At 47.3% G+C, this 25,078-nt stretch overlaps 3 protein-coding genes across 4 annotated transcripts; 1 reads left to right on the top strand and 2 right to left on the bottom strand.

The window, feature by feature from the left end:
- The first annotated feature begins 1,018 nt into the window (after window positions 1–1,018).
- efhc1 (EF-hand domain (C-terminal) containing 1) lies at window positions 1,019–9,400 on the top strand. 2 transcript variants are annotated; one of them, XM_056581510.1, is made up of 10 exons: window positions 1,019–1,217; window positions 2,050–2,271; window positions 2,763–3,050; window positions 3,281–3,430; window positions 3,970–4,162; window positions 5,403–5,629; window positions 6,658–6,798; window positions 7,338–7,551; window positions 7,754–7,918; window positions 8,885–9,400. In XM_056581510.1, exons 1-10 carry the CDS (start codon window positions 1,155–1,157, stop codon window positions 8,935–8,937), a joined length of 1,716 nt encoding a protein of 571 aa, XP_056437485.1. In that variant the 5' UTR covers window positions 1,019–1,154; the 3' UTR covers window positions 8,938–9,400. The 2 variants fall into 2 exon arrangements, with proteins under 2 accessions (XP_056437485.1, XP_056437484.1); XM_056581509.1 differs by having other exon boundaries at window positions 7,754–7,921.
- tram2 (translocation associated membrane protein 2) lies at window positions 9,075–17,179 on the bottom strand. Its single transcript, XM_056581511.1, has 11 exons — window positions 16,940–17,179; window positions 15,620–15,683; window positions 15,267–15,376; window positions 14,114–14,230; window positions 13,722–13,780; window positions 13,075–13,159; window positions 11,881–11,951; window positions 11,664–11,768; window positions 11,039–11,182; window positions 10,492–10,649; window positions 9,075–10,153 (listed from the first exon to the last, which is right to left on the bottom strand). Exons 1-11 carry the CDS (start codon window positions 17,057–17,059, stop codon window positions 10,077–10,079), a joined length of 1,110 nt encoding a protein of 369 aa, XP_056437486.1. The 5' UTR covers window positions 17,060–17,179; the 3' UTR covers window positions 9,075–10,076.
- Window positions 17,180–18,373: 1,194 nt separating this feature from the next.
- LOC130375000 (XK-related protein 5-like) lies at window positions 18,374–24,827 on the bottom strand. The gene is made up of 8 exons (XM_056581983.1): window positions 24,695–24,827; window positions 23,411–23,594; window positions 22,762–22,946; window positions 22,264–22,476; window positions 21,512–21,681; window positions 20,466–20,577; window positions 19,019–19,533; window positions 18,374–18,952 (listed from the first exon to the last, which is right to left on the bottom strand). Exons 1-8 carry the CDS (start codon window positions 24,825–24,827, stop codon window positions 18,524–18,526), a joined length of 1,941 nt encoding a protein of 646 aa, XP_056437958.1. The 3' UTR covers window positions 18,374–18,523.
- Between the last annotated feature and the right edge of the window lie 251 nt (window positions 24,828–25,078).

The raw sequence follows: 25,078 nt of genomic DNA, 5'->3' as shown, positions 1-25,078 counted from the left end.
ATTCTATAAGGACAAACGTGTGGCTTTAACATATGTCCTTGATTAAATATTTCTGGAACACAGAATTTATTTCAAATAAAGAATAATTTGGTGATATGATGATAAAGGATTTATCACCAGGTGCTTTGATTGAACTTGATGGCCCTACCTTTATAACCACAGACATGCCTGTATTAGTGCTGAATCTTATCCAATAATAGCTGCACTTTTACTGGGAACACACCCAGAGCAGTGATGAGGTAGGGTGAGGAGGAGGTGTTAGGAGGAGGGGGGAGGGGGAGGGGTGAGGAGGAGGTGAGGTGAGGTGAGGAGGTGGGGTGAGGATGTGGGGTGAGGAGGAGGTGGACTGGGATGTAGCGTGGGGTTAGTGTGGCAGCAAGGGATCGGTGCAATTATTTGGGTACGTCCTGCGACATGTTGTCAGACATACATGCAAGTGCCTACTGCAAGGTACACAATGTGATCTTTAATAATACATGTACATACAGACCAATAGGCAGTCAGACGTTCCATATTAGTCAAGTATTACTTGAAGTGAACAAAGGGGGCTTTACACAAATTATCCACGAGGGTCTGTCCATTGAATGCACTTCTGGGATCTCAGGATTGCAGACAGTTGTGTTTTGTTCAGGGATATGTGTTAACACAGGATGGCAGGATGTTACAACATGTTATGGATAATCAACATATGTCTTCCCTCTAGTGGTCAAGTTGTAGAATGCACATTTCATCACTCCAAATGAAACTTTAAAACCGTGTTTATTTTCCATTGTTTATTGGAGGATTTACTCATAATACCGAAGTGAGCTTTATCTTATGCCTAAAATGTATGGAAATGATTTGTGTGATTAGACCTAAACAAACCGTGATTCGCATTAAGCCTATATTTTTAACTTCAATCAACCAACGTCATGCATCCAGTATGTTAGCCACTAATCAGAAATGAGCGCACCGTCGCTCACAGACTAGCTGCCGTGTCTCTGCACATCTGTTTGTTTTCTAAGAAGCATTAAGTATACAGGCGAGTGTTGCTATGGCCCTGTTCCCATGGACACCATACACACACACACGGGTGGCTGTAGCCGTTGGTCAGCAGATAAAGCGGCCTGGGACCTAAAAACTTATTTTATTTCTTTCTTTTTAATACCGAGACCATGTCCATCAACGCTCGTCATGGATTGCCGTTCTTGCCGGGAAACTCATTCCGGGACATGACGGTAAATACGACGTGTTTCAGGTCAGGGGGAACCCCAGCCTGTTCCGACCAGATCCTCTCACACTTTAACATAAGGACAAACTAACTGCTATCATTTATTAATTTGACTTGGATTTATTTAATATTATTACATAATATTATACATAATATTATATTTGAGAAATAGGCAACATAACATTTTAATATATATTATATTTTGGAGGATATTGTGATAGAGGATACTGCCCTGCGTCTCGATCATGTAGGGGTCCATGTGTCTTCATAGAGCCAAGTGTCTATAGGCCTACTTACTAGAGTGTTACTTTCAATGATTGCATATTGGCCGACCAACTAAATATCTGTAGTATTTATGGTAATTTAACAGGGAGAAACATATGATATGTAAACTGCTATGTTTATTGGACAAAGTCACACAGCTCAATGCATCATCAAGTCACCTAAAGAACATAATCTACGATCAGAGTAGGATATGACAAGTATCATTCTTCCAGCCTAAATGGTCATGACTATTTGCAATTAATTCATCTCCTCAAAAAGGTTGAACTTCAATTATAAACATTCTTATTCTATTCTCAGAACAATTTTAAGTAACCTAATACATTTGTTATGGCTCTGTCAACTGAAAAGGTTCCGAAACCTGAACTAATTTGAACTTACAAAAAGAGGCTAATGTTATGCATTAGCCTCTTTTTATTAGCTCAAATCCTTTAGTTTACTCAGAATATTTATCATTTATTATTTATTATAATGCTTTTTAAACATTATTTGTACTGTTTACAAAATGTTTAAAATGTTGTCAAATCCACAACTCTATGTTTTATCTCTGTGAGTAGAAGTCTGCCTTTCACCGGACCCAGACACTGGCCTATAACAACGGCTTTGCGCTGCCCCGCCCTCCCACGCACGGCATTGGTCAAGATCCCCTCAAATCGGAAGAGCTTGCCTACAACTACACCAATGAGCTGTCTAGTGAGACCTTAGCCCTCCTCACAGAGCCATCCAGCCGCGCCCCCGTGGTGCCGTTCATCCCGGCCCACGTAGCCCTGGATAAGAAGGTACCCCTACACACAACACACTCCTAAGTCCGTTCACCTCGGCTCCTTCTTTACAACATTTGGACAAACAAGTGAGGATCTCAAGGCTTGTGGGTTTTCTAGGTGACCCAGGGAGGCACACAGTAGGCTCGACGGTTGCTGGTTCAAAAGGGTACTGAGGTGTCCTTGAGCAAACCCCTGATTAGCTGGGGTCTGCCTGGCCCTTGATCATTTAAATCAATCACTATGATATGTTGCATGAGTCTCAGATTTGTGGGACCTGAAACAATGTGAATGCAGTTTATTTACTACTTTATCCTCAGTGACTCACGTCAGATACATCACGTCACTAAGAGCCCGGTAGAGGTCAGGCGTCTTGCTCAAGAGGCCAACGGTTAGACTACAGAAATTGGAAATCGATGGGAGTCAAACTCTCCAACCAATGCCTTATCCTACTACTTCATAACACACTCCCTCATGCCCCTCCCCTCGGCAACTCTACATCGCCGCAGGTGCTGCGTTTCCACGGTTACTTCCAGCAGCGCGTGCTCCACTCCCCGGACGAGGAGTACCGTGTGCGGCCGGTGGTGCTCTTCTACTACCTGGAGGACGACAGCATGTGCGTGATGGAGCCCCTGGTGGAGAACTCTGGGCTGCCGCAGGGCAAGCTGATCAAACGGCAGCAGCTGCCGAGGAAGGATCGCAGCGTCCCGTACCACTGGAAGGACCTCAACCTGGCCCTGGATCTGGAGGTGTATGGCGTGCTCTACCGCATCACCAACTGTGACTCCTTCACACGGGTAAAGCCTCTCAACATCCAGGATTCATCTGCCTTTGGATGTCTGTTTCTGGTTTTCTGTCTCAAATTGTCCGTCTGTCTGTCTCTCTGTCACTCTCACTGTCTATCTCACCGCTCCATCTGTTTATCTGTCCATCTGTCTAATTTATAACCAACATGGGGTAAAGGCGTACTCAGTGATGGGATGAAAACATGATTTTCTTGGTTCTGATGCGGGTCATTAATCCACAGGAGTTCCTGGAGAGTGAAGGCATCTTGGTGAACGACCCCGAGCCCATGCCCGTCGACCCCTACACCTCCCACCGCGCCCCACCGCAACGCTCCTATGTCTCGCCCTCTAACTTCGACCACCAAAAGCAGTTCCTCACCATGGACCGCAAGGTAACCCACGCTTCCGCAGTCAACAGCTGTCTCCAAATTACCCTACTGCTTGCCTACACCACTGTAGTTCCTTTCTTTCGTGGACGTACAACTCTAGATTTGTCACTGACCGACCAACCGTCGGCTATCTTATCTACCCTGAGATGATAATGATACACTCTCCCCTATCTGACTCCCTGATTCTCACTCTTCATCCCTGATCCTCCTTCCCCATTCCTGATCCTCATCCTCGATCCCCATCCCTGCTCCTCGTTCCTGGTCATCACTCCCCATCCCTGATCCTCGTTCCCTGATCCTTGTTCCCCATCCCTGATCCTCACGACTCATCCCATATCCCCGATCCCCATTCCTGATGCTCGATCCCCATTCCTGATCCCCATTCCTGATCCTCATCCCTGATCCTCATCCCACCCTGATCCTCACCCCTCATCCCTGATCCTCGTTCCCTGATTTTCCATCCCCATCCCTGATCCTCACTCCTCATCCCTGATCCTCATCCCTGATTGGTTCCCTTTCCCTAATTGTGCACCATCTCCAAGGTGCTGCGGTTCTTTGCCCTCTGGGACGACAAGGACACCATATACAAGGAGACGCGGCCGGTGAACATCCAGTACTACCTGGTGGACGACACGGTGGAGATCCGGGAGGTCCACCAGGCCAACAGCGGGCGGGACCCCTTCCCTGTGTTGATGCGCAGGCAGAGGCTGCCCAAGACCATCAGAGAAGACAGCGGTGAGTGGTGGTTGGCTCTATGTAGGCATCTCAAACGGTAAGCAGGCAGTTATCAGTGTATTTAGTTTGCACATATCAGAGGAGTTGCAATGAGTGGATGGTAAGCACAGGTATACACATCAAGAAGGAAACGATAGATCAACCATGCCAGGAAGTGTGTTATACTATGTTATAGATGTCCTAAACAACAACAAAAAAGTTGTGTTTGAATGTTAATGTTAGCAATTATCGTAGTAAACAATCCACTACTTGTCTGTAGAGTTGCCTGGGCAACATGCAAATATCACATTTAACCACATATGAAGGGTGCACCCAGTGATATACGGCCGCCAGTGTGCGCCAGAACACTCCCTACCTTACCCAGTGGAGAGGTGAGGAATCTTACCATGTACAATGCCATGTACCGAAAGACGAGGGGTGGCCATGTTGGAACTAGATTAAAGTGGGAATTGGGACAAGACACCAGGTTAGTACCCCTACACTTGAGAACACTGGTATGGACATTAAACGACCACAGGGAGTAAGGACTCAGTTTAACGTCTCCTCCTAAAGAGGGTGCTTCGGGACAGAGTCTCAGTCCTGAGGCATTGGGGGATACTTTACAGGCCAGAGGGAGGAGCGCCCTCCTACCAGTGCCATCTGGTCTCCCATCTAAGTACTGACCAGGCCAGCCCTGGTTAGCTTCCAAAGACATCAGCAGCGCTAGGCAATTAGCCATGGTGCCGGAAACTTGGAGAACACATTTCAAACCTTATATTGTGATTGTGCTCAGGGTATAATCTAATTTCAGAATGATGTAGCTGTATATCACAACATGTTAATAATCAACACAACAGCCATACTTTTGACTGATGTACTGCTTTCATGCATGGAGCTGCACCCTTTCTGTAAATCATAATACCGCAGATTCATTCCGGCTGATTGAGTTAACCGATCAGATGCAGCACCCTCATCGAGGGGTCACTTCTACACACAGAGGTTCAAACTGGGCCATATTAAGAGATTATGGGTCATTTGACATAATACTGACAGATATCCTGATTATGACTTAAAAAGATCATTCTAAACTGTGGTAACTGACTTTCCTTTCTCGCTGATGTTTCAGACCTCTAATTTTTATACTTTTATCACAATTGTCTGATCATAATTATTATTTCACGACGATACATTAACCTTAAAATATGATAAACGATTAATTGTAAAGATACCATCTTTACTCCCGTTGTCTCCCCCCTCCTAGAGCCCTTCCCGCGCTGCGTTCTGGAAGTCTCCCCCCAGGAGGTGCAGGAGTACTACTCTCCAAGGGACTTCAGGGTGGGCGAGACCATGAGGCTGATGGGCCGCACCCTGCGGCTGTACGACTGCGACAGTTTCACCAGGAGCTACTTCCAGAGTAACCACCCAGAGGTGGAGACAAAACGCGTGGAGCTCCCCAGGGCGGAGGAGGCGGCATGGGACACCGAGAGGGTAAGAAGAATATGCTATTCTCTGTCCATGTGTTTCATGTGCACAGTTTGTCTTGAAATGTGAACCTGGTCAATAATACTCTGCTAAAGTAGATAATAATTCATGCGAGCTATGGGAAATTGAATACATAGTAATAGTGCAACTTCGATATTTTTTAATTGCAGCGCTTTTCTCTCAAATTTAAGAGCTTATTTATGAATGACTTTGGGAACCTCAGCAACCAATTCATTGAAGATGGTTGAACTTGTTTATCTTCAAAGAGTTGATGGACTCTCCTCTCCTCCCTTCTCCTCCCCTCTCCTCCCCTCTCGTCTCCTCTCCTCCCCTCTCCTCCCTCTCCTCTCCTCCCTCTCCTCTCCTCCCTCTCCCCTTCTCTCCACTGCTCTCCTCTCTACTTATCCTCTCCTCTCCCCTCCTTTCCTCTCCTCTCCTCTCTCTTCTCTCCTCTCCTCTCCTCTCCTCTCTCTTCTCTCCTCTAATCTCTCTCCTCTCCTCCTCTCCTCTCCCCTCCTCTACTCCCTTCTCCTCCCCTCTCCTCCCCTCTCGTCTCCTCTCCTCCCCTCTCCTCCCTCTCCTCTCCTCCCTCTCCTCTCCTCCCTCTCCCCTTCTCTCCACTGCTCTCCTCTCTACTTATCCTCTCCTCTCCTCTCCTTTCCTCTCCTCTCCTCTCTCTTCTCTCCTCTCCTCTCCTCTCTCTTCTCTCCTCTAATCTCTCTCCTCTCCTCCTCTCCTCTCCCCTCCTCTACTCCCTCTCATCTCCCCTCTCCTCCCCTCCTCTCCCCTCCTCTCCTCTCCTCTCCTCTCCTCTCCTCTCCTCTCCTCTCCTCTCCTCTCCCCTCCTATCCTCTCCTCCCCTCCTCTCCTCTCCTCTCCTCTCCCCTCTCCTCCCCTCCCCTCCTCTCCTCTCCTCTCCTCTCCTCTCCTCTCCCCTCCCCTCCTCTCCTCTCCTCTCCTCTCCTCTCCTCTCCCCTCCCCTCCTCTCCTCTCCTCTCCTCTCCTCTCCTCTCCTCTCCTCTCCTCTCCTCCAGGAGGTTCCTCCATACAATGGCTTTGGTTCTCTGGAGGACTCTCTCCAGAACTGTCTGCACCTGATCCCTCAGCCACCCAAGAAGGACCTGATAAAGATGCTGGAGAACGACCACAAAGTGCTACGATACATCGCTAGGCTGGTCAGTGTATTTAACGGAAGCTGGGCGTCTGTACATGATGTTTCTACTTCTGTTCAACTGCAGATGGTTTAAGGCAGGCCCCTTTATTTCTATTTAGTGTTTTACTTCATAATCCTTTAAAGGGGTGATATCATGTTTTTCTACTTTTCCCTTTGCCTTAGACTGTTATATGATGTACGTATACATGTTCAATGTCTGCTAATATAGAAAAATCTAAGTCAGAGCCAGGGGGATTATTCACGCCCACCGAGAACGCCCTTCAATAAGTGCATAAAACAGCTAATTGCATTCCAACTTTACTTCTGTAACAGTGTGACGTTTGGACGTTTTGGAAAGACACTGATATTGGTTTTGCAGAAATGAACAGTGTGAGAATAATAAGGGGTATTTTTTAAAACACAGTCATGTAACCCTATTCTATTAGTTCCCCCAAATGCAATTATTAACCCTAAAAAAAGCATGATATGGGATCTTTAACAATTTTCTTAATTGTTACAAAACTATTCTACCACTTCCCCCCCTTTTCCCCACACTCTCAGGACTCCAACAACCCCCACGACGAGGGCCGTCACTTCATCCTCTCCTACTTCCTGGCTAGCAACATGATCAGCATCTTTGAGAAGCCCACCAGGAACTCAGGGATCATGGCGGGCAAGTTCCTGGAGAAGACGCGCGTCCCCAAGCCGGGTTTTGAGGCGGACAAACCCCTGTTCTACTCGCCTGCTGACCTCGCCATCGGAGCCACAGTAGTTGGTGAGGGCCGTCCTCATAATCATCGCCCTCTAGTGGCCGGTGGACTTCCTCTGGAGAGGAAGCTTTGACCACATGCCCATGCAGTACTTGATCAACTAAATGTAGATTGAAAGTCCGTTATATGATTTGGATAACCCACCTGATCTTAACCTGATGGATGTATGTGACCCTGTTCTGTTGACCATTTCTTCCTCGGCTTCAGTTTTCGGCCATCGCTTTGTGCTTACCGACGCTGACCACTATGTGCTCAAGTACCTGGAGTCAGAGGCCGACCAGATCCCCAGCCAAACGCTGGAGTCCTTAAGGAACAGGCTGGGGGTGCATCCAGATCAGGGGACTGGCACCAACCCAACAGAAGAACAACATGGTGGTATTTATACATAGTAAAATATAGTATTGTTCAAATACAGATTGTCTTGTATATGACTGCTGCTAGCATATCTGGTGGCGCCTGGAAACATTTAGATGACATTAGCTGCAGTCACTCTAACTGGGGATTAGCAGCTTTCCATTTTTGGACTTGGTGGTTGAGATATAACAAGGGGATATCATTGTGGGAAACCACAGGAGGGTCAGAATGTCTTATCTCACTGGCTTCATTCTAATCAGGAGGACACCCTAAAAGATCTGTGACGGAACCTCAGTGGCAACAAATATTTCTCTGTCTGGTGGTCATTTTCAAAATGTTTCGTTGAGGCACAAATGCAAAGAGAAATGTTGCCTGAATTATCAAAGTTCTCGCGGGAAATGTTTTCCCCATCCCACATACTGCAAGAATTATCAGAGTTCACGCGATTATATGTACACCCCAACCCCCATGCTGTGAGAATTATCAGAGTTGTTGAGACTGAGTTCTCCTGGGAATATGTCCTGCCTCTCCCATTGCTTCTTGAAAGATCAGTGATCTCGTGGGAACTGTTTTCTCCTCACATCCACACACACACACAGAGATGGAAACGCACAAACAGACACACACACACACACAGAAATGAACCTGTAGGTGCCCTCAGTATCATCCAACACAACGAGATAGAAAATAGGGATTTAGAGAATAATAGTGCTAGGGGTCAGAATGACACCAACAACACCGATGTGTACAAAATGTGTACAGGACTTTTTGTTAATTCCGTGTTTGCCATGTTGCCAAAAGTCATAAAAAATCTAGCTGAAAAAAGTATGTTAACCATGTTTTTAGAGGCTGCTAAAATTGTATTGGGTCAAATTGACCCCTAACATAATAGGAGGGTTAAGCAACACAAATTGTTAATCCATCAAGGACCTTTAGATGAAATAAAATCAATAAAAATAACTTATTGATTTTTCTCTCTCTCAGGAGACCAAGGAGTTGTAGAGCCCTCTTCACAGGGCCAAGAACCGGCTGCTTGACGTCCGCTGGCCCTGCAGTGTTAGCAGCTGGCCTGATGTTCAACTGCAGCAGACTAACTTCACAACACTAGAGTATAATAAAACCATATCTTCATTACTGCTGTGGTTGGTTCAGTGATCTGCTATCAAGACAGTGTTTGCACAGAAATTAACTATCCCCAATCCTGCTTTATTTTGTGGTAATTACAAAATCGACTTGTTTAATTGTGATATTTGTGGTTTATATCCGATTTCCTGGAGAGGAAATATGAAAGACAGAAAGTAATCACAATAAAGTTGACTAAATTAACCATTTGAGAAATATGCTTCATTTAATTATATAACAAATCTTGAACAAAAGATTACAAAAAAACAAAACACATGTATTGGCTTGCAGTATCATTAAACATACATACAGAAATACATGGGGTTTACATCCAAGTGCCTAGCGAGAGGACCGGGACCAATAGGAAGAAGAGCTATGGTGTCCACTTAGTTTTGATTGGCTACATCTCGCTAAAGCACCGCCCCATTCATTACAATAATACCATTCCCTGGTATTAAGGTAATATGCAACGTATAGGACCATCCGACTGCATACAGTATCTATTGCGATTCTCCATTGCATCAGTAACATTATTTTGTGTAGCAATGAGCAAAAACAAATCCCAAAAAAAAAGCAAAGCTAGGTCTAACCAGGAGTCCAAAACGTTGGCCACATCTGAACCGGTACAGTACGTATGAATGACCATTAGACATTGACACGATCGATTTTGGCACAGGTTATACGATGTGTTTATTTGTGTGTTTGTGTGCTGCAATAGGCATTTACAAGTAAATCATTCAATATCCTATACCATTCCATACGGTGCGATAGCAGGTAGCACTCTGCGATATAAAAAAAAAACACAAAACAAAAAAAAAATACTGATATTATAGAAAGCGAAAAATGTCTTTAGAGCTCAAGGGATTTCTGTTTCAAGGCGGCGGTTTTTATTTGTCCGGCGTTCAAGCGGGTTTCCATAGCGACCGAGTCCTGGTGACACCACCGGACATCAGGCCGTTGATGGCGGTCAGCGGCCAGTGTCTCCCGTGTGCTGCTGGGGTACCATAGTCTGGGTTTAAGGCCGCTGTTCAGGGCGGCCGTCACAGAGCCAGGCCTAGGGGGCTTTGATCTTCTTGGTCCGAGGAGAGGCACCGTTCTCTGCCTTGAGCACTCCGTTCTCATGGTGGCCAACTGATGGGGAGATGGAGAAGTAGTAAGAGAGAAGGTCAAAGAACAGTGCGTGCGTGCGCGTGCGTGCGTGCGTGCGCGTGCGTGCGGCCGTGCGTGTGTGCGCGCGTGCGTCTCCATCAAAAGCTAATGGAATGATTTCCATACATCATCCCTCATTCAAGAAAGAAAGCAAAAGAAAAGAACAGTGGGCTATTGCCACTAAAAACTATCTCCACTATATATACTTTACTTTAACCGTGGGCAGCCACTCCAAGCAATACTTACCCCCTAACCTTGCTCATATTAACGAGCTTACTAGCTAATAACAGTCCCAATTCAACGCTGTGTTGCTAACTCACGCGAGTCCCTCTTCAGCGGCCGCAGGGCTGGTTTGGGCCCGGCCTTCTTGCGTGCGTCCTGTGTGCGTCTGAACTCGCGCCATCGCCGCAGCTGGAACCGGATGAACTTCCACAGCAGCCAGGACTGGGTCACACACACCAGCAGGAGAACAGTCATCCTGAGAGGGAGAGAGAGAGCCAGGGTTGGTAGAGCTCAATGTGATGTTGTGTATGTGAGAGTGAGTGTGTGTATGAAGGAAGACCAGAATAGGGTCTAGCGGCAGCATAGGCCTTTATTTTTTGTTTTATAAAATACAAAATGTAAAAGAATGACATTATGGGAGACAAACATCTTTTCTGATCTACCGTTTTGCTTGAAGCATTGTATGAAGACATTGTGTAGGAATTGTATTAAACACACCGTTAGTAGATACTATCATAAGCAAATATTAACATGTCATTGTTCAAATACATTCATAACTCAGTCACAAGTTTGCTTTATGTTTTTAAGCGTGTTTAAAGAGACATGTTCAAACATAGGTTAACCCGATGGTACTCGGTACCCTACCGTATGAGCACGGTGTTGAAGTTGCCCATCTCCAGATCAAAGCCCTGGTTTTCAGCGCGGGCCAGACCGAAGCCCACCACCAGGAAGCTCAGGGTCAGGGTGACCATACGGGTGAACACGAAGCCCGCTGCCCACAGGTCAAACCTGGACACCAGAGACACAGGTCAACTTAGGCCTGATGGACACAAAATCTCCTCTCCTTCCCATCAATCACAATCATTGCCAATCATTTTTTATTTTACGTATTAGTTAAAATAATAATAGATGCAATAATACTGCAATATGCTTGATTCTTCTTCAGCAATGTCAAGACATGAAACCTACATATTGAGACACCAACATAAAGACTGTAAAGGCCAAAGTGTTGGATCTACTCATTTAAATATACATTTAGTAAACGCTCTTAACCAAAGCAACTTAGGTGAACCAAATATGGCTGTCAATACTCTGCAAGAAAGTGAAAAGAGGAAGCTTTTCATATGGAAGGATCGACCCTCCTTATCCCCCTCTTCTTAAGCATGGGAGATCTTAGTGCAGCAAGCAACAGAGTAAGCCTTCACATTGTTACATCGGATAATTCAACGCTCATCAGAATTTATAGGAATGGGAAATGATGGAGGCAAACATTTTCTGGTGGCTCTCGTCAGTGAAGTAGAAGAGGCGGGCGATGTGGAAGAGGAGCTCCGAGAAGTACTGGAGGAAGAGGAGCACCAACCCCACACGAGACAAACTGCATCGTAGAAGGAAAGGAGGGGGGGGGGGGGGGGGGGGAGAGAAGGAAGGTAAGTGATCTTTCATTGGACACGTTATGAAATGTCCAGTAGTCATGCAACCCAACTCACTTCAACATGTAGGCTGCCAGGACGTGGAGCAGGTAAAGGCAGATGTACTGCAGCTGTCGAGGAATCTCCTCCTGGACAACAACAGAGAGCAGTGAACCGGTGGGATTGACAGACTAGAATCTAGACAGATATATATGTAAATTTACATTCAGGGAATTTTGCTGACGCCCTTATCAAAAGCGACTACAGCACCGACGGCGGAGTCAACCACGCAGGGCGACAGCCAGCTGGTCAGGAGCAGTCAGGGTGAGGCGTCTTGCTCAGGGACACCTCAACCCTCAAGGAGGAGTCAAGGATCGAACCAGCCACCTTCTGGCTACCAGCCAACCCTCTCTTCCTCCTGAGCTACTGCCGCCCCACATAGCGTTCTCTCTCTCTCTCTCTCTCTCTCTCTCTCTCTCTCTCTCTCTCTCTCTCTCTCTCTCTCTCTCTCTCTCTCTCTCTCTCTCTCTCTCTCTCTCTCTCTCTCTCTCTCTCTCTCTCTCTCTCTCTCTCTCTCTCTCTCTCTCTCTCGCTCTCTCTCTCGCTCTCTCTCTCGCTCTCTCTCTCGCTCTCTCGCTCTCTCTCTCGCTCTCTCGGAAAAATAGAGTTTAAAAGCAGAACCATGAGGGTTCCCCATTTTGCATACCAGGCGCTGCTCACGTACATTCACAGGAAACTCCCTATCCACTTCCTGTCTTGCTAGCAGCCTGAGAGAACGGGTTATTCTGACTATGAGGTCCCCAGGGAGGAGGGGGTGGGTCAGAGATGAGACCGATCTCACACTTCCTCCCCACCTGGGATGTTGGATTTGGCAAAAATGTCCAGCATTTTTTAGATATATAGAGTGTATAATTTGTTTTTATAACTATAGATCAGCATTGACTATAGATATGTCCAGGTTATTTAAGCTACAAGCTAGTGGAAATGTTACACATTGTGACACTAATGTCTTCCAAAGAACAATTTGCATATGATATGAAGAAATTAAAGTCCCAACAAAAGAACAAAAGAGGCATGTATTTTTCACTAGAATTACAAAGAATAACTGATTTGTTTTTTGCATTAGGTGAATTAAAGGTGTCCGTTCAATGAAAAAAAACGAAATCAAGGGACTCCTGGAATGCCACCACTCTAGTGAACATCCTTCCTTCTTCCGTTCTAAGGACAAACCTGGAGACATTGGCTGGCTTGCCATGGTCTCGCCCTACTGACCTTGCGTACTTTCTGGAAGTAGAGCTCAGGCAGGGCATGGAGCCAGTAGGCCAGCTGAGCCAGGTAGAAGAACTTCACCTGGAACCTAGACGAGCACGGAGACATGCAGAGAGCCAGACAAGACACAGAGAGACGGGAGGGAGACAGGGGTGAGAAAGAGATGGAGACGCCAGGAAGAGAAAGAAGACATTTCTGTTGAGTCTCATAAGGACCCCAAGGCTTCAAGGCTCTTCTGGATCTTCAATGTTGAACTTAAATTACCGTTGGAAATAGCCAAGCAGAGCTTCTCAAAGCAACTAGAACGTTTCTTTGAACGTTGCCTTTTTTCCAATACTTATTTGCTGCCCTTATATATCCAGCCTTCAGGTTTGATTAATTACAAATTAAATTAAAACTACTGCAGTGCCGGTCAAAACCAGCCCGTTCGAAATTCGAGGTTGATTGCTTGGCCTTCCGTATTTCTGCTTGGAGCTTTCTAACAAGCTTCTCATCCAAACAACTTCAACCACACCCTCAAACGCACTCTTGGGTCCTCACCAATACCCCAGACAAGTTTGAAGTCGACCGCACAAACGGTTGTCGGGTAAATTGAAGGCCAGACGGACACACAAAGCCTGCTCTAGTTGGAGTTGGCTGAGTGTCCTCACCTGAGGTGAACGTGAGGGTAGTTCTCCCAGAGGCTGCTGGGGTGGAGAAGGTACCCCTCCTGAAAAGTCAATAGAACAGTCAAGTCAAATGTATTAGCATGGCCTCTTATCACTTTGACAGTGTAAATGGCCCACGTTAAGCCTCTGGATCAGTAAACTCCCCAGAGCCCAGCAGGAAAAGGAAGAAACTGGATCCTTCCTTATAGGGATGATGAAGTTATAATGAGTAATTAGACCAAAAATGAAAGTCAATACCCAGATGTATTGACTCTGGTAATAGTGTTGTAGTCACTTTGACAATAGTGAGACGGGGTAATCACTTTGACAATAGTGAGATGGTGGAGTCACTTTGACAATTAGTGAGGTGTTAAAAGCATAAAGTGTGCCATCACCGTGACGAGGATGTACAGGCTCCACACACTGGACACCAGGTGGAACACACACAGCTGGCCCGACTCGTTGAACTTGGTGTTCTTGCTCTTGGACAGATGCAGGCGGCGGTTCACTTTCTGCAACGGGAACCACACGTCAATGCAGCTCGTAGCCTTCGGCACATGTACAACTATTTATAAATCATAAAAGCATTGCATTTGAGTGTGAACTAAATCTGGGGTCTCCCATTAGCAATGCTTAGCCCAGTACCTTCTAGTAACCACCAACCCACCTAACCTGCCACCCGACCAACCGGCTGGGCCACTGAGATATAAATAACAAAAAGAAAAAAAGAGCCTCTTCCTTGTGCGTGATGCCGACGAAGTGCGTCGGTGACACAAATACCTGTATCCAGGGGCAACAAAATAAGTGGCCCAGGTACCATTGTGCAGCAGAATACACACGTCTTGATAGAAACCATTCCATTCAATGGTATTCCCTTACGACGGCCTTTGTGAAGGTAAGCAATATAACTCCCTCTGAATGGCACGCCTGTTTCTGCCTCGCACTCACATGGACCAGTGTATCATGGAGGCCCCATGATCACTCACATGGACCAGTGTATCATGGAGGCCCCATGATCACTCACATGGACCAGTGTATCATGGAGGCTCCATGATCACTCACATGGACCAGTGTATCATGGAGGCCCCATGATCACTCACATGGACCAGTGTATCATGGAGGCCCCATGATCACTCACATGGACCAGTGTATCATGGAGGCTCCATGATCACTCACATGGACCAGTGTATCATGGAGGCTCCATGATCACTCATTTTTCCACAACACAAGAGTTCTGAATGTGTGACAGAAGAGGGAAATCGAGCATCCATTTGAGTTTTGAGGGGGGCCATTATGTGTGGAAGTCAGTTTTAAACCACAAAAACACACATACACATAAACACACACACAATCCATACATTGATATAGGTCCTATTTTCGAAGGTTTTAAAAAGGTTTTCCCCTCATGCGCTTTGTGGATCAACTGCCTGGCGTAAGATAATACCCACCCTGGGATTCTCGCTATACAGCAATGTAGGTCAGGACAGTTTCTCTCTCTAGGTTACTCTCCTATTATACCCACAATGCAGCGGGGGTGGCGGTACTCACATCCAGGACGTACTCCTGCACCACGGCGTGCAGGATGATGGCTATGAAGAAGTAGAAGAGGATGGTCGCGCAGTCCCTCCATCCGTAGTGGTAGAAGGTCACCTCACCGTCTGCACACACACACACACACACACACACACACACACACACACACACACACACACACACACACACACACACACACACACACACACACACACACACACACACACACACACACACACACACACACTTAAGTGACATTGCATCCGATGCTACATACTACTGAAAAAAATAATATGTGGATATAGTGTTCTCAATATTCAGCGTAGGTGAATGTGTAGATGAAAAAGAAAAGGCAGAGGGGGTCATACCTGGCGATAACGTGCTGATGTTGTACTGAGGCTGAATGAACAGTATGGCTGTTTTCGCTGTTGCCTAGAAAACAGAAATGGGAATTGGCATCATCACAATTACCCCAAATGACACAAATGGGCATTCACAAGTATGACGTGAGCCAAGAAGTATGCTACTGGGGATTCTATTCGTTGAGACGGCCTTCTGTAATTTGAAGCCACGGGGCAAATTCTAAGACGATGACGACGTAAAGCTATTAAAAAAATAGAAACGTCGTCGGCATGACAAGGCTTGCATTGACATGGGACGGGGGGACTGCCCTGTGCGGCGCGCCGCGGCTCAGGGGCCGCACACACACATTCCGTGCGCGGCGGGGGGGCACAGGTGCCTTCGTTAACAAGTTAGTCCAAGTTTAAAACCACCGAATGTAGGACGCAAATTCCCAGTAGTGACGTTTACATCCTAGAAGCGGTGTTACTTTAAAACTATGCAAACAAGGAAAGGAATTCCCCTTCCTAAAGAGTACGCGTCCCTTCCGATGTAGGATTTCGTATTGAAACACATCGACAACCGTACATCACATCGACAACCGTAGCAGTATTAACACTGATAACTCAACCGTGAGGCCCACAGAGCCACGTTGTGGGGAGTTTTGTTCTAATCTGGATTGCGTTGGCATGCACTGTAAAGTGTTACGTGTCACTGGCTGAACGCACCGAGGTGAACGCAGTGTGTGTGCAGCTGAGCTCCTGCAGCGGAGCGTCCAGAGACGGAGACGTGGCAGTGAACAGGGGAGCAAGTGGTGGAAGCTGTCTTCTCGGCTCTAAAAGCTTTAAAACGACTTTAAAACGAATTACAAAAAAGCAACATTCCTTGGTGCAGCGTGGATTTACGTGTTGGATAACAACAGCATGAATGGCCAGGGGTCTGAGCCGGGCATCCCGTCCTGTTACTATAGCCTATAGGCCTGAGAGAACCATAGACATGATCCACTTTATGCCATCGTCCCGTGGCAAGAAATGGGCCAATGCAAAGTAAAAACATTCCACACTCAATTTAAATGCAGCGATATCAGCCTATGTATGGTCAAGAACAATTAAAGTAGGAACAATCAGTGGTCACTAATGTTTGAAAAGTGTAACAATGTGTCATTAAGCCACCCAAAAGAGCCCATTGATAACACAGCAACAGATGGCGGCACAAGCAACGCTTTTGCTTGGAGATTGTAATGATTTAAAGCCCTTTATAGTTTAGTTCCACTGGCGCTGTATAGAAAGATGTTTAGAAGACGTGCCAAAGAAAACAGCTGGCAAATGCTGAATATGAGTTCATCTCACCTCAAACATCAATCCAATCAAAACGACAATCACCAAACCAAAGACGATGTCTGCATGGTTCTGAATGAGGAATTCCTGACTGAAGAACGGATAGCTCTTGTTTCTTCGGCGAAAAGCCATTTCGGCAAAGAGAGAAGAGGTTTCCCTGATTTCCCTCTAAATCAGAGAAGATCTGCGAAGTTCAGGAGTAACTTTCTCGTCGATCTGCGCATGTGCAAATTCTTAAAGGGACAACCACCACAAATTCCTTCCTTGGAACAACTGCATATGAAAGCGCAAATGTTTTACTATTTTAATTAAATTGAATCTAATACAGTCTAATTAAAACGTGGGTCATTGAGTACATTTTCTGAAAGTAATTTTCCTACAACAATATAAATTCTAATTCATTTATTGAAATAAGTGACGCAATTCTCATCACACCATTCCACATAGATATTTATTGCTTATTAAAAGCCACCAGCGGCTACTCTGCACGGGTCACAATTTTAAATAGGCAATAACCTGAGAGATTGAAATACGAAACTTGATTTGTTTCTGTTTCATGTTTGAGTTCATTGGTTGATTTTACCACACTGATAAATACAAAAATACACCCCAAATAAAAAAAAGCATGAAGGGAAATACACCGGTACCTATAAAGCCTTGAATAACATTTAAAACACTTTTATCAATAGAATACCAGACACATAGAGATGAGACTTCATTTTACACATAGTGTCAGTTCAAACCACGATTCAACACATTACAGTACACTGTCAACATGTTTTGATTAATTTCAAATCATAATGTTGCCCAGTAGTTTAAGAAAACCCTTAAATCAGTGCACTCCTCTTGGAATGCATAACTGTTTCAATGGGAATGCTACTCATCCCACCAGTATATAGGTACAGTATGTGGTACAGAATAAACTTGTGCTTATGTTAAGCCCACCCTGAAATAGGGAAGCCCACTCTGAAAGAGTTGCAGAATTGAACTCAAAATGCACATTATCCCAGGTTTTACCAACTTAAGGTTACAAGCTACTTTCCCTGCAATCGTACACAGCTTAATATTGTATGTTTCGATATTCATAACTCGTGGTTGCTTAACTTATGCACACCACTTTATAGAAACAATGAATATGTTTCACAAACTAGAGATAGCAAGGCTACCTGATAATATTGCCCAAAAAACTAGTGAAAAATACCAGATATGTAGGTTATTTTGGTTAAACCCAGAGCTTGTTACTGTTGTCCGACAAGAAGCTGCATCAGCATAAATCCAGTCCACCATTTATATTCTGATTATTAAGTGCCTACTTTATTATACAGTGGCTGTTTATTGAAAAGTGTGAGCAAGCCCCAGCAAATATACTTAATGCCTATCTTATAGTATATGCATGGATAGCATATGCAGCACACCGGATATTCAGAGAATAATGCTGCTGCTAATTATCCAAAAGTACTGCTAAGTTTAAAAACCTTGTGTCACGATAAGCTTGTATATGATAACAAATATATATTTGTTATATATTTGCTGGTATATCGGTTTGACTGGTGGAGGCGTCCCGCCCCACACCCTCTTCCTCTCTGAAGACACAGGTCAGAAGGTCTCCCCCTCGTCCCTCCGGGACATGATGAGCTGCCTCCTGGGACCTGTGAGGTGGGGTACAATGGCCGGGGTGTCCTGGGACCCTGAGTCTAACTTAGGGCTGGAGGTGTAGCACGGACCCGCCCGCCGTGCCGGCCCCTGGGCCCCCCTGTTCAGGGCTGGGTCACTGGGGATGGAGGCCAGGCGCGTGGAGGCCTGCTCCCTGTCCAGACGGGGGTCACTGGTGCGACTGGGGGACTGGGGGTCTGCGCTGAAGTACAGGGTGGAGCTGGACTCGGTCGGGCAGTAGTAGTGCTCGGGGCTGTCCCCAAACACGGATTTCCCCTCGGGCGAGCTGCGCTTAACGCGCGACAGCTCAGAGTCCAGCGGGCTTTCAGTCTTCATGCTGTCCTCCGTCTCCTCCTCCTCTTCTTCTTCCTCCTCCTCCTCCTCCTCCTCCTCCTCTTCCTCCTCCTCCTCTTCCTCCTCCTCCTCCCCTGAGCTGACCGACGTGGGCTCGCTCACGCTCTGGAACTCCTCCTTGCAGTCCGACAGCGGCGCCAGCCCCTGGCCCAGCGAGTCCGAGGCGGACACCTGGTCCACACTGACACCCCCCGCCGTGATGGTCCCCTCGTTGCTCTTGAAGCCCTGGTTGTACTCCTCCATGTCCATGATGGTGGCCGTGCCCCCCGACCCGTAGGCCCGGTTGATCTTGGCCAGGTCCCCCGTCTTCAGGGCCAGCCGGATCAGGAGCCAGTGGTGATGGTAGCAGGGACATGCACTGCTGGGCCTGGCCCCGCAGGGGCCCGGGTGCTCGGCCAGGGACCCAGCGGCCCGGGGCAGGAAGAAGCTGCCGTGGTTGGGGATGGAGGGCAGCGGTGCACTCTTGTCCCCCAGCGAGAAGAAGGACTCCCCGGGCTCCAGGCAGGCACTGCCCATGTGGCGGCTGTGGCGCAGGCCCTGGGAGATCTCCGTGGACTTGGGGTGCAGCAGCCGGTAGTACAGGACCATGGAGGCAGCGCCTGGGAGAGGACACATATAGCTCAATAGTGGCTCTACATCACTGAGTGCTTGCTGAACACCTTTGTGTTCTCCAGAGATCAGGGCAAGGTCGAATTGAATTTGTACATAAATAGTATCAGGTAAAAATAGGCTTACTTCATTAATTCATTAAATATTTATACACAAAGACATTGAAACAGGGTTCTGTGAGCGTCTGGCGTGGCTCAAAACCAGCAAAAGGCCATTGAGCCAAAACACTACAGGGGTGTTTGCGGGAAGGTTAAAGGTAGTTTTTTCTTCTATTTTTTTGCTTTAAAAGACACCCAAAGCACTTTAAATAGTGAGTGTGTTTGTTTGTGTGTGTGTGCGTTTTATGTGGGGGATATTATCCTAGTATGTTCTGGAACGCTCCCATCTCACTGGGGAATCAGAGACCAGGGCATGGTTAGGTGGCCAAAGGCCGTACTGGTAAGAGCCACAGTGGGAATGGGGCCAGGAAACTGGGGTAAGCAACCCGTCATCGGGCAAGTAGGCCGGAGCGATGAGCACCACCCAGGGGCCCCTCTACCAGCACCATCTGGTCTCCCATCGAGGGATTGACCAGACCAGCCCAGGTAATCTCCCAAAGAAATCAGCCATGCTAGGCAGGTAGCCATGGTGTTGGATTTGATTCTTGGTAAGGGAGTTCTGTGTTCAAGCAAATACATCAAACAACTCTTTGAGCAAACTCAGCAAACAGCTGACATGCAAGCCAACCGTTGATTTCCATGTACAGTTTGAGGTCAACCCACCACCGTCTATGTAAGACAGCCCTAACCCTAACCCAGAATCCCTTGCAGTACCTACACCCCATTCATTTAGGGTTACCGTGCGCAAAGTACAAACACAGCCATGAGATCCACATTTCAAGGGCAGCAGTGGACATTGGATGGAAGAAGGCCTTGGCTCTCACCCAGGAGGAAGCTACAGAGCACGGCCAAGGGGAGGGTGATGCTCTCCCATGACGCCTCGCTCAGGACGTCAGAGGCAGCCAGCAGGAGCATGGCGTTCTCCACCAACATGAACTAGAGAGAGAGAGAGAGAGAGAGAGAGAGAGAGAGAGAGAGAGAGAGAGAGAGAGAGAGAGAGAGAGAGAAGGAGACAGAGACAGAGACAGAAAAGGGGAGAAGGAGAGAGAGGGACAGAGAGACAGAGAAATAAAGACAGACAGACAGACAGACAGACAGACAGACAGACAGACAGACAGACAGACAAAGACAGTGAGAGAGAGGGAGAGAGAGAGAGAGAGAGAGAGAGAGAGGGAGAGAGAGAGAGAGAGAGAGAGAGAGAGAGAGAGAGAGAGAGAGAGAGAGAGAGAGAGAGAGAGAGAGAGAGAGAGAGAGAGAGAGAGAGAGAGAGAGAGAGAGACAGACAGACAGAGGGAGAGAATCACTCATCTAAAGACAGCCCTGACGTCACTGTCGGCTCGGGACACAGAGGTGAGGATGACAACGCAGAGTATGTGTGTGTGTGTGTCTGTGTGTGTGTGTGTGTGTGTGTGTGTGTGTGTGTGTGTGTGTGTGTGTGTGTGTGTGTGTGTGTGTGTGTGTGTGTGTGTGTGTGTGTGTGTGTGTGTGTGTGTGTGTGTGTGTGTGTGTGTGTGTGTGTGTGTGTGTGTCCGTGTGTGTGTGTGTGTGTGTGTGCGTGCGGGCGTGCTTGCATGCTACCGTGCGTTCGTGTGTGTGTGTGCCTGCGTGTGTGCGTGTTTCTGAATGAGCGAGTGAGAGAGCAAGCAGGGATGAGTTAGCAGAGTTCTTTCTCTTTGTATGCGCGGCTTGCGTCCGCAGTGTCGGTCAATGACACCGTAACACTATATCCGTGGAGGACACTTTGCTTCTAAATAAAACCCATGCCAGTAAGGGACTGAACTACACTAAACAAGCCGGGTCTCACAGAGGAAAGCCCAGATTAAAACGGAGGGAAAGAGATTTTGTCATCTTGCAGTCGGACGGCACACACCGCGTAGAAGCCAAAAACGTGGTAGCGCGAGGGTCCGTCCTTGATGTTGAGGAAGAGGAAGATGTGTACCAGTCCCATGACGGCGTTGAAGGCCCTCCAGCACCAGGGGCCCGTGCAGATGTCTGGTTGCTGGGAGACCAGCCAGAAGGAGGCTGTGAGCCAGTGGAAGCCTGAAGGTCAGTGGGGAAGGTGAAACAGACTGGTGAGCAGGTAAGATAATACCTGGGGCTGCGGTGGGCTTGAGGCTACGAGCGCAGCAGAGCCCCAGCGCAAGATCATCCGATGGGGGGAACGACACACTGCTGCAGCACTCGGATCCATGCACACATGCACAGTATGTATGCGGTCATAACGGTGTAGTACAACAGTAAAATCAGTATTTTCTCTATCTCTCAGTGCTGGGGATTCACATTTACAATCAATCTAAACAAAATCGAATTCATTCTTACATATGATCAAATTATTAATTATTATAATTAATTAAAACTAATGTCGATAAAGAAAACCTCTGTGAACATCACTTGGATGATGTTACGATACTAAAGTATCTTTCCAGAGGATTAAAGAAGTTGCAGAGTGGTCTGGTTGGTTTGAGGGCCAAAATACATTTAGAATTCTATTCCCAGCGCGTGCACACTGTTACTACTGTTACAACACTGTTACTATGAACCAATACACCCAAACACAGCGCGCTACCAAACGTTCCCCGAGGTATCCGGCCTCTCGGTACTCCCTCCTCTGTGTACGCTCACCTGCCACTCCCACCACCCACCAGTTGAAGACCCGGGCGAAGACCATGAGGCTGGTGACCCGGGCGGTCAGCATGCCCGCCCGCCAGACCAGCTGGCACAGCAGGGCGGCGGGGGGCATGTCCAGGTGGCCCGGCCGAATCAGGCAGCACGCCCGGCTGTACAGCACCAGGGCCCAGGACAGCGACAGCAGGCAGAAGCCGCAGCAGTAGGCCACTGCAGAAGGCCGCCGTGAAGGAGAAAAGGAAGGAGCGTCACCTTAAGACTGCTTTTGATGATGTTCTTCGAAATGGCTTCGGTTAATTTAAAATTAAAACCTTTTCAGGTAAGAGGAAGTGTAGAAGTGTCACATCAACCAGACTTAGCCCAAATCAAGCATTGTTATTTTCTTCAGTTCAGCAGTGCCTTCAAATTGCATCAAATTGATCCTCGCTACCCCTGGGCAACCGAGCACCAACACTTCCAGAAGGTGTGAAGCAGGGGGCTGGAGGCTGGGTGTACCTGGGGACATGATGCCCACGTCAGTGGACACCACCACGTAGGCCTGCAGCAGGCTCTGGGGCAGGGTGAGCACCAGGGCCTCCAGCAGCCAGAGCGCGGCGACGTCCGCCTGCTGCATGACGGCGGCCCCCAGCTGGCCCACCGAGCCCTTCAGGTAGAGCACCGTGCGGATGCACTCCCACAGGCTGCACAGAAAGCCCTCTGTTATTATAATGATCATTATTATTATTATGTTCAATCTAATTTCAAATCCTTCACAATGTGAAGCAATATCTGGATCAGGTGACATTGTATTAATTTCCCTTTTTATCCAAAGCAAGTGCATTCAACCATGAAGATACAACCCAGAAATGAAAAGAGCCATGCTGTTACATACAACGGAAAGAATAAGCGAAGCAAGAGCTTCGCTTATTCACGAGATAAAGGATTATTTTTGTATACATTTATTTTTAAGGAATGGATTTTACCTTGGTCGACCCTTAATATACTCTCAACACACTTGAGACATCTAAAAGGCTGAAAACCTTTCATCAAATAGGGGCTTTTGAAGGTTTATCTTGTTAATGGAGGTAGCACAGCCATCAGCGATAAGTTCCAAGCCATGCATGGTGCTCCTCAAGCCCTTCTGTCAGCCAGCCAGAGACCTCACCGCTTGAAGATGCCCAGGTGCAACAGATGTATGACGGAGAGGTAGCACCGCCGGTCGTCACCGTCATCATGGTACCACTTGGCGCTCAGGGCCTGGACCGCCACCCCGGGCAGGAAGAGGCCCAGGGTAAGCCCCGCCCACTGGGTCTCCTCATTCCACAGGTAGAAGCCAAAGCAGTAGAACACTGAACAGGGGAAAGAGGACTTCAGGTGAGTTTAGAGATAAATGTCATTGAGGCACAGGTAGGAATGCATTGCACCATTGGATAGCTAAAGGTGGACTGCATACATTGGTGATTGAACCAAGAAGTTTTCAGCTGGGAGTCACACATCCGAACCAGTAGACCACTCATTCTTGCCCTCAGTCTACTCCACATGGCTTTGGACACACCAAACAGATGCGCAAACAAATGGAAGTTATAAGTAGAATATAGATTCTGGGAGAAATAGGGCAGTTGAGGGCAAACTAAACACTCTGAAATCCAGACACGGCAGTTAAAAACAGACTATGGTGCAATTTTATTACAGTTAGAAAATGTATAAAGCACAGGCTGTCCTCACTGTCACTTTCCCAGCAAATTGTGACACCTCATCTCCCAGGCTGTGCCCTTGTCAGCAGGATCATCCCCAACCGAACGCCTCTGGCAATGACCCCAGTGGCTTAGATCAAGTCCAGGATGAAATCAGTTGCACAAGATGAGTGATGCTCAATTATTTACCTTATAGCCTATTACATCAATGCACAAATCTCAAGGGCATTCTTTTTAGAAAACACGATGCAATGGAGCTGAATCGTTGATTATCTTCAGACAAATAAAAAAAAAAATAGTGGTGGTGGCTAAATGTATGTTCAAGGTTAAACCATTTGTAGCTCTACTGACATTTTTTTTGCAATAGAGAGATATATGCAATGCAAAATGCTGTTATTTCGATAGAGCTAACCCATTTGGAAACATTTTGCGCATCGGTCTGGTTGCGCGGTCAACGCAGAGAAAAGCTCGACCTTTAATTGGCCAAGGGGTGACTTCAGGTATCAATGGAAGCATGCTCTTAAGCTTGGGCAGCTAACCTTACGGATTGACTCATGTGTAGAGTAGCCTACTAAAGAATGGCTTACGGAAGAGCTCCGTATCAAAAAACCAAAGCATCTTGTGGTCTACGAATATAATGCGAGGAATAGATGTAGACATAAACAGTATGCGTAACACACTTCTTATCTCATACACGTCATAAAACATCAAACCCATTTCCCTGCTGTGTCTATGGTAATCTCACGCTCACTTACGCGCGGTCCTCTCCGCCACGATCACCAGAGCCGACGCGCCGAGCAGAGCCGCCTGGCACCACGCGGTCCAGCAGCGGCTCCGCCGAGCAGCCGCTGGCCTCCTGTGGGCCAAACCCGCGGCGGCGGTGATCATGATGCGGGTCGGTCAGTGGGACACTAACCCGGAGACATAGTCCAAGGCATCCTTCTTCACCTTCTCTCCATCCGTCACACCTCCTCCTCCGGCTGCTGCCACTCTACCGACCAAAATATCTGACGTCACAGCAGGGCTTTAAAGTGACAGCGCGCTCGGCGGCGGCGCGCCTGTACACGCATGGTACAGGCACGGAGGCGCGCATGCACACGCATGGCGCATGGAGGCGCGCCTGTACGCTCACGGCCTCT

This window comes from Gadus chalcogrammus, chromosome 21, assembly GCF_026213295.1.
Source record: "Gadus chalcogrammus isolate NIFS_2021 chromosome 21, NIFS_Gcha_1.0, whole genome shotgun sequence".
NCBI lineage: Eukaryota > Metazoa > Chordata > Actinopteri > Gadiformes > Gadidae > Gadus > Gadus chalcogrammus.
The sequence above is the reverse complement of the archived record's forward strand: the minus strand, read 5'-3'. Positions and strand labels throughout refer to the sequence as shown.